The 18,484-nt window shown below is 32.9% G+C and overlaps 1 protein-coding gene across 1 annotated transcript in view; it reads left to right on the forward strand.

Annotated features, from left to right (window-relative positions):
- The window catches only part of LOC106463019 (probable acyl-CoA dehydrogenase 6), a 32,253-nt gene that overhangs the window by 10,444 nt on the left and 3,325 nt on the right, over positions 1 to 18,484 (forward strand). Inside the window, exons 5-6 of the mRNA XM_013922989.2 lie at positions 7,966 to 8,133; positions 14,821 to 14,994. Coding sequence (XP_013778443.1) covers positions 7,966 to 8,133; positions 14,821 to 14,994 — 342 coding nt within the window. The remainder of the gene's footprint in view (positions 1 to 7,965; positions 8,134 to 14,820; positions 14,995 to 18,484) is intronic.

Here is an 18,484-nt window from a genome sequence, read left to right on the forward strand (position 1 = left end):
TTGTAGTGGAGAAGAAGAACACCTTTCTGATTGACGAGTGAAGGGCATTTCTGATGAAGGGCTTGATTTAAATGTTCTAGTTGCTGATTATAGGTCTCTGCATTGACAGTTTGCTGTGGATTGAGGAGTTCGAAATGAATTTCTCCTTTAATGTCTCACCAAATGTAAAGCATCACTTTCTGCAGATGGAGTCCAGGTTTTGGGTCAGAAGTGGTTTATGTCTAGGACTGAGCCATTGTTTTTAGCATTTAATATTCACATACAGAATCCATTTTTCATCACCAGTGACATTTCTGTCCAAAAATGGTTCATGAACATTATGTGGCAGATGAGACGAAGCAATGTTCACACATTGGAAACAATGATCATCAGAGAGTCGTGAGGCACCCAAACACCTTCTTCATGGAGTTTTCCTGTATTCCTTAGATGTTTATGTATTGTTTCATGAGAGATATGCAATTTCAGGGCCATTTCACAAGTGTGTTGCCTTGAGTTAGACTCAACAAGCATCTTCAGAGCATCAATATCAATTCCAACATGTTGGCCCCCTGCCATCACAGTTTTTAAGGCTAATGTCACCTGAACGAAACTTGCTGAACCATCGTTGACACTTACAAACATTCAAAACATTTCCATAAACTTCTTTGATATTCTTTGTGGCTACAGAGGCATTGTTTCCCTTGTTGTATTCAGACAGCATTGCATGCCAAATGTGTGTCTCATCATGTGCCATCACTATAAGATATTAGAGTAAACTAAACTTTACACATTATATAGGCTACACTAATGTGATGTTTAGGTGGTTCGTTTAACTATTATATGTGATGTACGTTTTTGGGGGGGTGGTTAATGAAAGTGTTCCAAAGCGCAACATTAATTTCTTGATGACCTAATAGTTTTTTAGTTGAATTGAATACTAGATGACAATTCCAGGGGTTGCAGAAAATGGAGGTGTACTCCTTTACTGATGTACAAATGGCTTATATACTGTCTTATTGATTCACCATCTTTTGCTTTTCCTAGCTACACTATACAATTCATTCTCTATGAATATTGATAAAGGGTTTCTGTTTTTGTTTTACTAATGCAGAGGAGGTCAGTATTCTGCCAGTAAAATTGTGCCATTTTTATTATAGGGACTTCTCTTGTGAGCTTATCTTCTTTGTGTAGCATTACCCTACATGGCTTGACATGTATATCCAGGTGAATGATTTACCATGTAGTTACTTTCCTGTCTTAAGACCAACCACTCTGAATGTTTTGCAGTACTTCTTGCAAGCCAATCTGTTTGTAGTTCATTGTTTTCAGCAATCCAGAGGAGAATTTACTTTATGGCTTCCAGCTTCATTCTTGAGCTGTTTGTGGGAAGCTTGAATGTTTCACCAGCATTATAAAGAATGTTGTTGCTTCATGAGATGATGAATGCCCACCCAGTTGTCTATCTGTAGTATAGAAACCATCTGTGACAATGATGACAGGTGACTGCCATTAAATAAGTGCTTAAAAGCTTATTTCGCTTCACCCTCTACCCAGTCTTTGTATTTTGTGTCTTGACGGATTTGCACAGATCCTAGTGGTGAACAATTATCTCATTGGTAGCTGTAAGCAGTGTTGGTGCTTTGCGATTCTGCCGAGGCTTGTGAGCTGTAATAATGTTTAAATGGGGATGGCTGAAACACTTCTTGTGAAAAGTTTTAAACAGGTGTTTTGTATCTTCTCAGTCTTATATAGCTGTGTAGTACACATACTGATCATTGGTAGTGCATAATACAGGATGGAGTGGATAAAACTTGTAGAGCATAAGCAGATGATGTTCTTCAGTTGTGTTTTCTGCTGCAACTTTCATTGCATTGATATCTCAAATTATCATTGTGTTAATGTAACTGGTGAAGTAGAGTTGTCTTTCATAAATTATCCCCAACTTCAATGTTTCTTTCAGAGGGATGATAATGCTTACAAAGGATGGTGAAGGTTTGTCCTCATCGGCATGTATATTTCTGAGTATGCATAACATAGCAGTGACATGATTGATGACCATTCCTATGTTTTTGGACCATTTGCTTACTCTGCTAATGGATTGTTGCATCTTGCTTTCGATTTCAGCTTTGTTAGAACCTCTGATGTACATACTAATGTATCAAGTGAGAATTCACCAGCATTAATTCAGGTTCCTCTTCCACTGCAATAACCACCTAAGGTTGATGTTAGTAGTGGTTCAGTTTGATAGGCAAGCCTTCTAGCTCTAAAGCCTTTTCTGGAATCTTGACAATGATGTTTTGTAGGATGGTGATTCAATGGTCTTTAAGATGAGTGGTCCTTCATGGGGTTGAGTAAGGATTTGATAAAGGCATCATTTCATATTTCAGGTATGCACAGCTATGTTGATGCTTGAACACTAACTTTAACAGATTGACTTACATAAGTTCCTTAAAGGTGGTGTTTTTATACCATCTGTATGTGGAGCTCCACATTTAAATGTACTTATGGCTCCGTGTATCACGTCCAAGCTAAAAATGGCTTTATTATATATGTAGCTCAAATAATGATTGCTATAACTCGAGTGCTTACCTGCATGTCACTTGGTGACCATGGTCACCCTGGTTAATTATCTGCACATGAATTCCTTGCTTTGATCTTCCTCTGTATGAAGCAAGGTACTTTATCATTGAAATGCCTGACATCACCAAGCTACAAACTTGTGAAAGTGCCACATTCCATTTCATGTCTTGTGCTTTGGAAGCTGATCACCAGTAGAGTGTAAAGGCTCTATTCTGTGCAGTTCTTGCCTCATCTACCCAGGCTGGATCATGGCTTATTTGCATGAACTGACATGATTACATGCTTTTCAGGATTTATCAGTATCACTGTTCCACCAGTATGGAGTATTTTTGTTTTTATTGATGGTGGAAAGATGTTAGGAGTACAAGTGCTGCCAGGAAGCTTAGTATCTATGTGTAGGTGTACCTCATATATGATCTATCACTACTGACATTATTTTCTATGCCATGTAGAGATGACACTTAAGGTGGGGTTAGCTGAGGCAGAGTTTTTACAAGAGTCTCTGGCACATTGTTGCTCAGAAATTCTTGTTGTTTCATCCAAGGTTAGCAGTATAAGGTGGATTATTATACTGTGGAGAGCAGAATGTAAACCTTTGCCAAGTATGTTTTTACATGCATCCCAGATGGGGTATCTTATATTGAAGTTTCCTACTCTAGATACATCGGAGTGTTTTCAGAACCATTGAAAAGTAAAATACTCTTAAAACCAGACAATATTCTAAGTCCCAGTCTTTTTTTTTGTTCTATTATTCAATGTATAGGTAAACCCTGAAAATCTGAATTTTATTTTGGAAACTGGACAAGTTTCAGAAATTGTTGCGTTTCAACATATATTTAACCCTGAAAACCAGACAATCTCCCTCTTGACCAATGTTTTAACAATAACTTGGTAATTCAACTATGGCTTGATGTCCTGTGACAATGTTAATCCCAAACACTATGTGGGCTTGGCCAATTTGACGATTTATTTAAATATATCCTTTTGAAATTAAGCAATTAAAATTTGATTTATTAGATACATTTTTATGCCAAGTTTCAGGACATGCATTGATAATGAAGTAGTTCAATTAAATTTTGAATGTAACTCTGTAAAAAGGTCACAACATACTAATTTTAACCTTCCTGTATCGAGAGAGTTAATTAATCAATGTGTAAGGTAAGGTACTGATGATTTTGTAAAACAAAATTTGGAGTTTATTTTTTACAGTAGATTGATCTCTTTGTTTAATATGTAGCTTTTAAATTTTTATTAAACAATCAGTTCACTTTGAGCTATTGAAATGCCATAGAACTGTCTTTAGAAGGACATTACTGTATTAATGATGATGGGAATAAAGTTGGTCAAAATTTTTGTATGTTTTCTTCTAAACTAAGTGTGTCATAATTAATATACTTGAATAGTTGCTTATCGAAATAAAATTAAAAGGTATTATTTTATATGATTAAAAATAGGTTAGATAATCCACAAAATTTAAGCACTTTAGGTACAGTTACACATTTTTTCAACAACTTATATTTCATTATAGTGGAAAATTTCTTCTAAACTAAAAACTCTTCCAAAACAAACCTGTTTCCTTGTCTGGAAGAAGTTCAGTTTAGAGGGGTTTTACTGTATTGGTGATTCAGATGTGTGTGTGTGTGTGTGTGTTTGTAACTTCAGGTATGCTATCTGGATGTTTTGTAATACCTTGCAGTGGATATTGTTCTACTGAAAATTGTCCTAATATTCATAGCAGATAGCTAAATAGTGTATAGAAACTATAAGTTAAGAAAACTGCTTTTAGCAATGAAAATGATTATATTTCTTCTTCAGTTAACCATCACTTTTATTTTTACTCACAGTTGATAGTTTGTACTGTTTCTGTTTCTATTGATATGTTTTTCTTCTTCACTTATTAAATTTAAACATAAATTTAAATAGTCTCGTCATCTCGCATCACTGTTTGCTTCATCCGACTTGAAGATGGTATTTTAACTGTTCTCTACCAAAATGTGTAAGTTAACTATTCCCTTTACATAAATATGTGATCAGTGCTATATTATGTGTATAAAATTTTTTGCATAGTTTAGTCATTTTGCCAAAATCCATAGAACCATCTGTTTATGAATTGAATTTCTCCACACACACTGAATTGCATGAATTGTGAATTTAAGTTTTGAACTGACAGTTTTCTGCTGTTTCGGGGATGTCTTGCATTTGTCAAATCCGTTCTCTTGCTTAGAACTTTTTATTGCTTTCAGCACTAAAACCTATTCAGCTTAACACTTTCACAGTGGCTGAGACATATATTTCTCAGTGCACTGGGAAATGTATGTCCCAGTTGCAGTGAATTGGTTAAATAAAGTTACTTTTTTCTTGCTCGAAACTTCTATTTTTTCCTGCATGTCTGATTGGGTAGAAAGAACACCTGGATGTCAGGTAGTGGTGTTGTCTTTCTTTCTAGCAGCTGTTCTTCTGTTTTGACTTGAATTATAGACTATGAAAAAAATTTAAAACATTTTTTTAAAGACTGTGATCAAATCTCTAAGATTTAATGATGAGGTTTATTTTCAGGTATTTTAGGTTAGTTAACAAATGTTTACCTATGTTATAAAACATATACATTTAAATATTATTAACAATTTCCATTGTTTAGAGTTACAACATGAATCCAAATGTTTTGCTTTTTGATAAATTATAAGACCTTTAATTAGCCATGGTTTCAAACTATGTGTTGATCATACATTTAAAACTTATTAACCAAAACAGAACTGTAAAAATATTAAAACGATTTTACGTTAAATGGCTTGCTTCACACATAAAAAGGTGAGAGATTAATAATAATAATTAGTGACAATTATAGTAATGTAGCAAAGTTAAAAAAAAAACCTACAAAACCCTTGTTTATATTTTGGTTTTCAGTAAAAATTAACTGCCCCCCCCTTATTGAAATATAACATTTCAATCCTGTTTGTATTGTAATACCCAAAGGTTTTCTTAATATGTAAGATAATCCATGGGTCAGGAAACATAATGTAATCAAATAGTTAATGACTCTTTTTACATTTTAAAACATTATCACAAGGTGTGAAACCTTTGTTAAATGAGTAAATGAAGTAACTGAGCTAATACTTAATTGAATAATATAATAATAAATAATCAACTTGATATGTAGTTGGATATATATTAAACACCCTTTATGAAAATAGCACAAAAGAGTGTAATTTGATAAAAATAGACTTGTTATATATCTAAAACGTACATACATATATTAACATAGTCCAAAATTTTGTATTTAATAGCCAAACTTACCTAAGAAGTGGAGTTTTAAATATATTTAGGTAATTAATCCTTAGAAAAAAAAGTGTTCAAGATTCTAGTTTTCACGGAAATATATTTCAAATCAGGTAGAATTACCTTTGACATACTGTAAACCTTTTCCTGTTGGGCCATTCTCCCTTTCTTGACAGCCATATGACTTCTGTCTGTCAAGTGTTCTTGAGGCAATGCATTACATGTGGCAACTTACATAGAGTTCTTCACTCTCTTCCATAGGATTTATTTGATAAGTGTCAGAAGAAACTACATAAGCTCTGCTGCCCATCATGAGTCGGTTTGTCGTTCTGTAATCTTCATGTCTTCATGTGCATGCTACTGAATTTGGAAGTCAGTGTTAACCCTGAAGTTAGATATAGTGTGGTTGAGATATTGTTATAAATTCTTCTTTACTCTCACTTTTAAGCTTCAGTCTTCTCCCGTTGCTGCTTGATCTGCTCTGGGAACAATAAGATTCGCTTGATGGTTTGCTAGTTCCTCTGAATGATGAGTGAAATTAATTCAAGTAAATATGAATAATAAGAAATAATTAAATAAACAATATTGTGTTATTACTCCTAACGCTAATTCTGATTTGTAAATGACTGATATAAAATTGGTAAAAATTACACTTTGACAACTTAATCTAGAGTTCACACAATAGCAGTTGTTCGTGCAGTTTGATAATATATACAGCATCGTGACTACTACTGTGTCTGTCCTATTCCAGCTGGCCTGATGAGTCGTGGTATTGGGTAAAAGGCATCATCAGCACCGAATATGGCATATATAGTGTGGATGATGTATTACCGTATAGGCCAAACTATAGGGCAATCTCAAATATAAGGCAAACCCCATTTTCAGAAAACATGGGAAAGAAAAAACTGAGTGTCATAACATCTTTTTTTAGGTCTGCAAAATCAAGACTGTAACAGAACACATTGCACGTAGATTAGTTGCAAGAATTAGTGATGAACTTGAGTGAACATCTGGCTTGCATGCCTAAATGGATGCTATCTGGACATTCAGGAATGTGATAGGCTAAAGTAGGGAGAATGGACCTGTGGTTGGCCATGATCATAAGGCAACTATGAATTTTACAGCCTAATTATTAATAAAAAACATCACCTTATAATTGGGCCAATACAGTGTTATACATTTTTCTTTATCTTCACTGACAAGTTCCCATAATTACTCATTGCTTCTTTCAAATTCTCTGGAGGCTTTGTTTACATAATCTTCTTCTGGTGTTCAGGGAGATCTTTTGACTGCATTTTCACTTCTTATTCATCAATGTATAAGGGCAGTTAATGCCAAAATCGTCTGTTGGTGTCCCATTAGGGTTTCTCATTCATTTGGATTTTCAATTTGTGGGACATCTGCTTTTTTTTTATCACATTGGTGAACAAGCTTGATCTTTTTCTTTGGTTATTCATCTTCTTTTATTGAGGATTTTGTCTGCTAGATTTAATCATGAGGAAACTTCTTCTGAACTTATTTAACTTTTTTTTATTGGGTCTGCACTATTTCAAATCTCTATCAAATTTCTGTTTTACTTGAGCATGTTAGTGTTATGAGAGATGATTCTGACTAGGCTTCTGAAACGCATTCCTACCTGACTCCCCCAACAATTGCAAACCAGGAAACCTGGATTGTGGCGAGAAAGCGGGGCACTTGTATTGTAAGTCATGTGGAAGAGTGGAGAACTTTGGACAAAGTGATGCATTGTGTCAAGGACTTTGAGAACTATAAATGACATGTTTATTGACACAATGAAAACCACTTAACAAGAAAAGGCTTACAGCATTACAGAGGTAAGTACTGGTTTGAAATTAATTGTAATTCTAAAAATAAAAAATTTTGTCTTTGAACTTCAAGTTTTTGTGTCTTTATTTTATGGAGAATATGATCTATCTATTATTTTTATCTAAAGTGCTTAAAACTTCAACCTTCAGCACATGTACAACATTGCAGAAAATGCAGTTTTAGGAATTTTAGTGTCTCTTGTGTGAAAAATTAACCTTTGTACAAACAAAAATATTTTTTATAAACTGACATTAGCACATAAGTCATAGGGTTTGTATATGTATCATAAGTTTATATTTTCAGGTATAAAAACTAAAGCCGTTAGAGATGGTGATGACTTAATTATCAATGGAGGTAAAATGTGGATCACCAATGGTTGTCAGGCAGACTGGATGTGTTTGCTAGCAAACACTAGAGAAGGACCTTCACACAAGAATAAATCTTTGATTTGTATTCCTATGAAAACTCCTGGTGAGATAATTTTATTTTGCAGGATTGAATGACACACAGTTAAGTTATTAGAAGAATTGAGATGATAGCAGAGAAATATGAATCATTTTTTTTGTAGTTTTACAGTTTATCAAAGGAATATTTAAGGCATGCATAAATAATCTTGTAACATTAATTCATTAACAGCTAAAAAAATTAATGACTGTTATTTGTTTCAAAATTAGTACAGCATGTTTCATAGTGGTTTAAATTGATGGCCAGTTTTTTTTTTTTTATATATGGTGAAAAAGAATAATGGAAAGTCCAGTACTCTTAAAGATATCAAAAATGTTTTATTTTTTCCAGTTCACACTACACATTTAGTGTAACTGATAGTCTAACTTCACAAATATTTAAAATTCCTCTTACTAATACTTCTTTCTCTCTACAAAACAAACTCCATGTTCACAGTACTGGTTTGCACTGACAGACAATCTAAGTAAATCATGCACTGATTTCTCATTAATTGACTAACAGACTTACCAACTCATTTCACCTAATTATTTTTTATATATGGCCCAAACTGTTTTTCAATCCTTCCAGACAGTAAGGACGGTAACACCCATCACATTGCTTTAAACTTCCTTGTAGCTAAACATTACAAGTTTCTAGATATGTATGAATTAAAAATCATAGGTTACAACAATACATTATAGGAATGATGTCTATTGCGTTGCTGTTCATAATATTTGATGCAGGACTGTAGATCCGAGGTCACCACCCAAAAAGCAAAAAACGTTCCACACTTTGGAGCTCTACGTACATTATACGAATGATTCAACTCCCATTATTCAGTTAGAATAGACCATGAGTTGGCAGTAGTATTGTTGACTAGCTTCAAGGAAGCTATGTATTCTATCTCTTCAAAATTAGGGGACAGCTAGTGCAAATAATGGTCAAGTAACTTTGCAGGAAAATCAACAAATAATAACAGTAATATTTGAACAGCAACAAAGAAATCATATTGTATAGTGTTTCAAAACAGAGAGAGTAAAACAAAGTTTTTTTACTTATCAGTGATAATGTTTTGTTGAAACTGTTATATAATAAAACCTTGTTTCAACTCTAGAATTATCAGTGAAGTCCTAAACTATTTAGGCACCAAATGGCTTGTGGTCCAAGGCTTGGTTTACCACAGGGTTTTTAAAAAACTGCGAGCCACACAGAAATATGTAAACAAAACTATCATCATTATTACAGTTAATCCCATTAACTACAGCTGGGGTTCTTATGTATCTTACTTAAAAATAGCATTGATTTCACCCAAGCTTTTGAGCAGTTCTTTACACTGAGTTTTGTAACGAACAAGAACATGAAATTACTTCTTATGATCCAACATGTGGACCCTTACTGCTAGTGCGTGATATAAAAACAAGTTAGTAATTTGAGGAGGGTAGGTGTGACATAAAACTGTCAAAATTATTCAAGTAACTTAATATGTGTTACAACATGGAATTTTCAAGATACTTTGAAAATAATACAGTAAAAATATTTAATCTGACATTTGAAAATTAGATTACGTAAGCAAAGTTTATTGTGTTTTACTGATCAGTAAAAAAGTGAATATATATAGTTTTATTTAATTTGTGTTACTAAGGCATGAATGTATATACCAGCAAAGTTTATAGTGTTTTACTGATTAGTAAAAAAGGGAATATATATAGTTTTATTTAATTTGTGTTACAAAGGCATGAATGTATATACCAGCTGTTCGTAAAGAAGTATATAAATGAAAGAAAATATTTTTTTCTGTCAGAATTACATATGATTGATTCATACTATCAGTACAAAATAAAATTCAACCCTAAAATTCATTAATTATGAAATAAGAAAAATAGTACAGAAGTTTGGAGTACGAAGCCATATTTTGATGTTATGCTAAGTGAATCCTGATTCTAAACATAGTTCTATGTTTTTTTTTTAAAATTTGATTGAATATTCCAAGATATATATCATTATACCACTGTTTCCTAGTGCTTTGTGGTAGTGTTTTACTTGAAGTGTAAAAATTAAACTCAGATTTTAAACTTGTGTTATATTAATCATGGGATCATCTATAGCATGACTTAGAAAAGTATGCACTGTGTGTAGCATTCTGAACTATTCATAGGTTTGGATTAGGGGAAAAAAATCATTATTCAGGTTTTTGGATAAGTAGAAAATTCCTTAAATGCTTTAACTGGATGAAACTAAGAAACAATGTGATATTCTTCATTATGCATGCCCAAAAACTCATTCAGTATATTGCCTGAAAAACATACATTTTCCTGAAAGTCTGTTAGAGGTTGTAAAAATGAGTGGAGCTCTGACTGTTTTGTTAGCCATTTGTAAAGTGGCAGTTGTTTTTAATGATAATTTTACCTATAGCATTTAAAAAAATCATAAAGGGATGACAATGGCAATAGTTTAGTTTTGGAGATATTGTCCTACTACTGATGGTCATAGTTTTTATAATAGCTTCAAGAATAAATATGTGAAACAGTTTGAAAATCCATTTATAATTTTATGAAGAGATTAAAAATATATAAATAAAACTATAAATTAAGAAATCGTAAATATCATATATTAGTAAGGAATAAGGTAAATGTGTGCTAACAATAAAGAGACTGAGCTACATGTATTACTAAATGATTATAAATTATTTATGTTAGAATTAAAGGAGTAAAACAAGTTAGAAGAAGATTTGTTCTTGTAGAGTCGACTTGTGCTATTAATAAAATGAGGAAAGATAAGTTGCTCATTTCTGATGGTTTTTACAGGGGAATATTTTTAAGGACGTAGAGAAATTTTTTATTGTTAGAGCATTAAGTGTCAGATCTAGAGATAAAATAATAACCATTTAGAGAAGGTGTTATTACATGAATTCTAAAAGGTAATAAACCTAGATTTTTTTTATAGCAATAACTCTTGAATGCAGTATGTACAATTGAATCTTGATGTTTTGCTGAAAGGGTGAAAAAAAAAAGTCCTCAAAAGGATTTAATTTGAGGGCAGTACCTCAGAGAAAATATTTGTAAAGTGATTTATTTAGTTTAACTAAAAGTATTAACATATGTTTAGTTGACTTTGGACATCTTTTGACTTTGTTGTATAGAAGTAGAGCTGGGTGATTAGTGGTATTTGCTAATCAGTTTATCAATAGACACATTAATTGATTACATTCACTGTATTGCTGCTCTCAAACTATGATATGTAAAAGCAAAAGAAAAAAAGAAAAACATTGGGGAGCAGGGGCTGCCATCCCTCTAGTCAGCGGCTTAGAATTAGGGACAGTAGAAGATAGCCTTTGTAGCTTTGCCACAGCAGAGGCAGAGCAAGTACGCTTGGTGGAAATGGATAGGAATTGAACACATGAACCTCCTCTGCCCATGAATCACTAATGCTGAACAGACTTGAAGTAGAAAAACAATAACTTATAAGGCTAAAATTTGTCAGAGTATGTATAGCTCATTATGTAGCTTTGTGCTTAACAACCAATTATTTGGACATTTGGTATTTACATTGATATTTCCTTTTAAATTAAGAAATCAAAACTTAGCTGATATGAAAATTTGAATTCCTTTATACCCCACTGTATTGCCCATAGCAAGTTAAACCTTGTGATTTTTTCCACTTACTCCAGTGCTCCCCATATTTCAGATCCATATATGAGCTCCCCGTTATTACTTCCTATTCACTTTTTCTTGACAGCAGAACATTATGATGACAGTTTTACATGCTTGCTGTGGGTTTCTCTTCAGTGTTGAATAGCTTTAGTTATACCTATGCATTTGATGATTTCTTTTGTTTGTTTTTTTTAGACCTGTCTTATTTGGTCTTAAGTTTGTTGTCTGTTTTCTTTATTTTACATAAAAAAAAAATTCTGAGATGTTTTCAGATATGAATTCACAAATTCATGTATCATGTTGTCTAGTTCTCCTAATTTGCCATCTCTGGAGTTTAACGTTACCCAGTCATTGGGTGTTTTTCAATTCCCATCTCATTTGGGCCCAACCTTCTCTTCTACACCTTCAGGCCATAGAATGGGCCATTTTTCTAATACACTTTTCTTTTTCAACTGAGTGTGCAATTCTATCTCTTTTGGAGATGTGAGCATCCTTGGAATCACTCATTCTTCAGTGGTCATTATGAGACCAATGGAATATTTGCACAGATGTGCTAGATTGTCCAGTGACCCTATTGGCTTTCAGTCTGCTTAATCTTAGCTGGTGGTTGAACAGGGACAACACAACAGTAGGTGCCCATCTCTCACCCCCCATGTCTGGATTTACATCTTTCCACAGATGCTTTTCTTCAGGTCTGGGGCACTTGTATAGGGGATATGGAATTCAAAGGCCTCTGGACAGAAGAGGAATCTTCTCTCCACATCAATCTCTTAGTGTTTCTAACATTTCAACAAGCTATGTCTCAGGGTCTCGCACTGTTGTGAGGGAAGGTGGTAATGCTTCACTCAAACAATTCCCCTCCAGGTTTCTTTGTTTTCAAACATTGGATCTTCTCTTTTCAGCCCAAAGTCATGAAATTGTTTTCCTTGCTTGTCATGTTCCAGGTGCAATGAATTTAGTGGTCAATCAGTTATCTTGTCCCAACAGATTTCATCCCACAGAATAGGTACTTTGTCAACAAGTTTTTCATTGGATCTGCTCTTGCCTCGGGACGCCTCAGATCGATGCTTTCGTCACACGCTGGAATGCCAAGCTTCTGTCCTTCTGGTCTTCTGTACACACCCTCTAGCTTTTGGGCATAGATGCTCTCAGCCAGGATTGGACAGGTCTTCATCTTTATGAGTTCCCTCCAATTCTTCTGTTGTCCAAAGTTCTTGCACTGATTTGCTCCTCATCCTGTTGTGTTCTTCTGATAGTTCTGTATTGGCTGGCTCTGCCTTGGTTTCCACTCCTTCACTATCTTCAGGAGTGTCAACCTCTTCTGCTCCCTTTCTGGCCATCTCTCTTATGTCAGCCTTGCTTTTCCTCCCCATGATGGCCAATGTTCAGGTCTGCTAATTTGGACAGTCTCAAAAAAGTGAATGGGAAGTAATAATAAAAGGGAGCTTATATACAGATCTGGGATTGGGGGTGCATTGATGTAGGTAGAGAAAATCACAAGATTTAATTTGCTGTGGGCAATATAGTGGGGGTATAAAGGCTGGAGCAAGGGAGGAAAGATTCATACTAATGCTTAGATGGGCACATAAGAGTAACTTTTGATCAAGCTCTAGTGTGAGAGGAGGTAGATATTATCAGAAACACATTTAGAGTACAGGTGAATTTTAACTTATATACTTTGTTTTGATGCCACTTTATTGACATACTTTGACATTAAAGCTGCTTAATTAAATTCTGAATGTAACTGTAAAAGGTAGTGAAGTTAACCTTGACTAGAACCGTAGTGGATAAGGTTAACAGAGGTCTTATACTGACTTTGAATGTAACTGTAAAAGGTAGTGAAGTTAACTTTGACTAGAACCCCAGTGGATAAGGTAAACAGAGGTCTTATACTGACTTCGAATGTAACTGTAAAAGGTAGTGAAGTTAACTTTGACTAGGACCCCAGTGGATAAAGTTAACAGAGGTCTTATACTGACTTTGAATGTAACTGTAAAAGGTAGTGAAGCACATTTTGACTAGGACCCCAGTGGATAAGGTTAACAGAGGTCTTATACTGATTTTCAGAGATGTATTATCTCTTACTTAGCTTTATTAATATATTTATCACTATCATTATGCATATTATCAATATTTATAATTCATCATTAGATAAATCAGGCTAAGTGGTATCATACAAAACTACCATAATATCTTGTTTATCATATTTTATCACTTATTAAAATGATTTGGAAAACATAATTAACCACTAAAGTCAGAAAATAATTTGCAGATAGGAGATGCTCACTTTTGTCTTATGTTAAGAGAGATTTTATTAAATTTCTTGTTATTGCAAAAATTAAGGATTTATTTCTTGCTCTTCCTAATCCTTTAGCAGAGTAAATAGAAAATGTGAAATGTTACTATGTAATATTATATTAATGGTAAATCAGCCAAACTTTGCCAAAAAATTTATATTATCAAAGAATTTGCACGAAAAAAACAAGGAGTTAGAAGGTGTTTAGACCACTGAGGTTATCTTAAGATCTCACTCCTTTCCCTTAAACCGTTAATGTAGCATTTTAGGAATATTGAAAGCTGTTATACTTCGCAGACTGGCATATGTAGTTAAACAGTTATGAATAAGAAAAAGTCTTACATTGATTCAATTCATTCTTTCCATTTGATGAACTGAGGAACCCACTACGCATACATAATACTATATCAAGACAAAATAAAAATAACCACAAATGATAAATCCCATTTCACCAAAGTGGAAACTGGATTGTTCCTTATTTCTTTTATTCATTGCATGTATTTAGCAGTAACAATAATTTAAGTAACACAATATTAAATCTAGTGATCAGATTTCTGGTTTAACTGTTTAATGAGTTTACAGTAATTATTTTTTCACATTTGCATTATGTAGAGGAATTTGGAATTGTTAATTATAATATTTTAAAATAATAAGATGATCACACTATATTTGGTACCTAGAAAAACATCTTTAGTGTTTGATAATACAAAAAATAGTATCAGTGTCGATCAGATTTTCAGAATTTATTTTTTTATTTTAACATTGCAGGAGTTCACATATCCAAGAAGATAAACAAAATTGGAATGCATTCCTCTGATACAGCACAGATCTTTTTTGAGGATGTACGTGTACCTGTCAGAAACATCATTGGTGAAGAAGGCATGGGGTTTATGTATCAGATGCTACAATTTCAGGAAGAAAGACTTGCTGGATCTATCATAGGTAGAATTTAGTACGGGTAGCTCAGACTGTTACTAGACTACATTGTTAACCATTGCTAAAAAAAAAAAAAAACAGTAATTTATCAAATGTATTGTTTTTAGTTTCTCTTACATCAGTTGCAAAAATTAAACAGAGTAAGTATTTCTATAGTGCATACTACTTGGTTTTTCTAAGTTTTATTTGCAGTAACATCTCAGTGAAGAAAAAAAAAACGAAAAGCATGCTTAGAATTGTAAAGAAATAGGATAAGCAGAGCTAAGTTGATTCAAAGCTGACTTTGGACAATCATAAAATATTTGTGAAACTTCATTCTCAGCTGGTAAGTTAACAGGGACCTATAAGCATTCTGGATAGCTAGTATCTAGCATGCTATATCAGGAGTAAGAGTGATTTTTTTCTTATACTAGCTGTGCATTCAACATATTCCTTTTGTCAGTAAGATCTATGAAATTGTAAACATGTTTATGCTTACTTTTGGGAACATGCTTAGGCATATTATATCTTCAAATTCAGTTTAGAAGTATTTGAATACATATGTTCAAAACTGGAATTAAAATATACAGGAAAATAAAAAATATTGTCTTTTATGATAGTAAACTCAAAATCCTTTGTTCGTAAGTTAGCTAAATTATGGCTTATTTTTTATCCAGTGTTTATACACATACTTAATTCCACTAAGAACTTGTCCCATCTAGGTTTCACTGCTTTGTTTTTGAGGTATGTGGTTTTGCTCTTGCTCCTTTGCTTGAGGTGCATTTTTTGAGAACCTTTAGTTTACCACATGTTAATGTTTTCCAACTAGTTTGTTGCTTATCACGTAACTTTACAGTTATTATATTTAAAAACAGTCTACAGTTCAACAACTAGGTTCCACTTGCAAAATGCTACAAAAATAATTTATTTATTGGCTCCAAAGGACACCATGCTAGTAATAGAATGTGTTTATAGTGTGATATATAACTTCCATTACAAAAGTGAAGCTGTGGAGTACAGCTAGTTCCTGAAAAAATTTAATGAAAGAGTAGTTGTATCTTTGAAAGTATATACTGAAAACAAATTACACAACATATCTAAGGAAGGCAGTTGAATCTCATATACAAGGGTGCCTGCAGAAAAAAAATTAGGGGGGTCAAGTAACTCAATTTTGAAAAAATTATGAAATCAAAATACAAATACTTTATGATTTTCCAATAACATAGAAGAATAATTTTACATATCTCGTAACTTTTTTCCTGCTGTTGCCCATGCTCTTATATATATCTATGATTGTGTTTCTCATTGGATGTTAAATAACTGAAAGTTAAAATTATACAATTGTTCTTATAAAGTATTGCTGTAAATATAAAATTCAGGAGACATAGTCCTAGTGCATAATATTTAATATGATTAAGATACAAACATTAGGTACTGGAATTAATGACAACTTTCAAGAATGAATAAATAAAGTCATTTTATACAGCAAACTAAAACTTATCAAAATTCACTCACCTGCAGTCTTATAATATGAAGTACTGAGTTTTAAAATTACACAAGCTACATAAGTAAAGCTTCATACCTTTCCCCCAATTTGAATATGCTTATTAAACATTGTAATTTCAGGTTGCACTTTAAATTGGTAGCAGGAAATACATTGAAAGTTTGACATATCAGCTACAATAAAAAAGTGTTTAATGTGTTTAGTAGAACTAGGTAATTAATCAATATAATCAATTATTGCAAGTTTTCAGCAAAACTTAGCTCTTTACCTCTCCACCCACCCCACTGTTGAAATATAACATTTGTTAGAGCAGCTGCATTATTTGCTGAACATGTTGAAGCCCTGGTCTGCTCAGTTTCAAAGTTGTAGTCCTATTAAACTATTCTGGGCTGTTTCTTTAAACCAAATTTCAGTACTGCTTTTCTGCTTCAATAGGAGATAGTTCCTATTGCGAAATTGTGTAATATTCTTATCTTATTCTTACAATATATTACAGCTTTATTACCAAGATAAATTGATAAGTGCCTAGAAGGTTTGTGCTGGCTTCCTTCAGGAGTTTAAACGAACAACAAAAACTGTTAGTGTATATTTGGATTTCAAAGAAAGTAAAGTATACATGGATAACCAAAAGATGTAAAAATCTACTAGTCAAATAGCTGGGACTAAAAGTGTTTTGTGTGGGTTACCGTAAATACCATGTGTCCTAACCTGGGACTAATGAAGTTCTGCTTGTATGCAATGTATGTATGTGTGTAAAATCCAACTGTATATTCAGTTAGTAAAATTTGCAAAAAAACTACCAGTTATTTTTTCAAATGGTGAAATACCTATTCTCACTGAAATATTTGAAAGATCAATTGGCTGTTTATTAACAATAGACTAATCCATCATAAGAATTATATACAAACATGCATGTGTAACTCAGTTGCACGCTTATGAATTAAAATGTGTAATTACTTTCTAATCTATATTTTACTTGCGAAGGGGTGGATTAGAATAGTTATTTTTAAAGCAAAATTTTATTTAGATTAGATTAAACAGCAGTATTTGACTAAATCAACTTGTTCTTCCCACTCAGGACTTCATGGCCTTTGTCCCAGCAAGACATTCCAAATGTTGGAGCTCTGTGTGATTTTTTTGATTTCATCATATATGTAGAACAGATTTTAAATTTTTACACGTTCTGAATTTAATCATTTATAATATGCCAGAAAGAGCTCTATCACATATGTACACTGGTTAACCTGCCCATAGATGGTAAGTCTGTATCATCTATGCTGTAGTAAATAATCTTATCTATATATATATATATATATATATATAAAAGCACAAAAAGTCTGTCTGTCTGTATGTTATCTTATCACTTTTAGGTTGCTGGGCCAATCTCAACCAAACTTTGTGGGATGATAATTTGGAAAAGGGGGCATGTCATTATAGTGAAAAAAAAAAGTTGCACTACTAGACTTTTTGGTTCCACTAGTACATTTTTCATGCTGACTAGTATGTAATTACTTCCCTGAATTAACCTCCTTCAGGGGATCCACTCATTAGGAACAGGAATCTACAATGAAGGGGGTCATTAGATGTTCTTTTGTATATACTTTTAGAATGTTTTATTCTTAGAAAGTAAAATTCAAGAAGTTTTCAGCAATACTAAATAACATTTAATATTTTTACTATCCAGCTATGATGGTAAGAACATAAAGAGGGATGGGGTTTTACATTATTATAAAGCTATTTCTTTGAAATATATTTTACTCCCATCTCTGTATTATGTGCAAGATTATTCATTGCTACTATAGGAGTAAGAAGATTAATACTGCTGATGTATTTTAATAACCAGACAAAGCAGACAAAGAAATGTCATCAACATAACTTTGTCTGATCTATAATTTAAACATTTATAAAACTTTTTGTGATGAAACTGAACTATTAGGAAGCTTCAAATGTCTTGTTTTCTGTAGAATATTTCACACACATACACACACACACACATATATATATATATATATA

This window comes from Limulus polyphemus, unplaced genomic scaffold (assembly GCF_000517525.1).
Source record: "Limulus polyphemus unplaced genomic scaffold, Limulus_polyphemus-2.1.2 Scaffold1303, whole genome shotgun sequence".
Taxonomy (NCBI): Eukaryota; Metazoa; Arthropoda; class Merostomata; order Xiphosura; family Limulidae; genus Limulus; species Limulus polyphemus.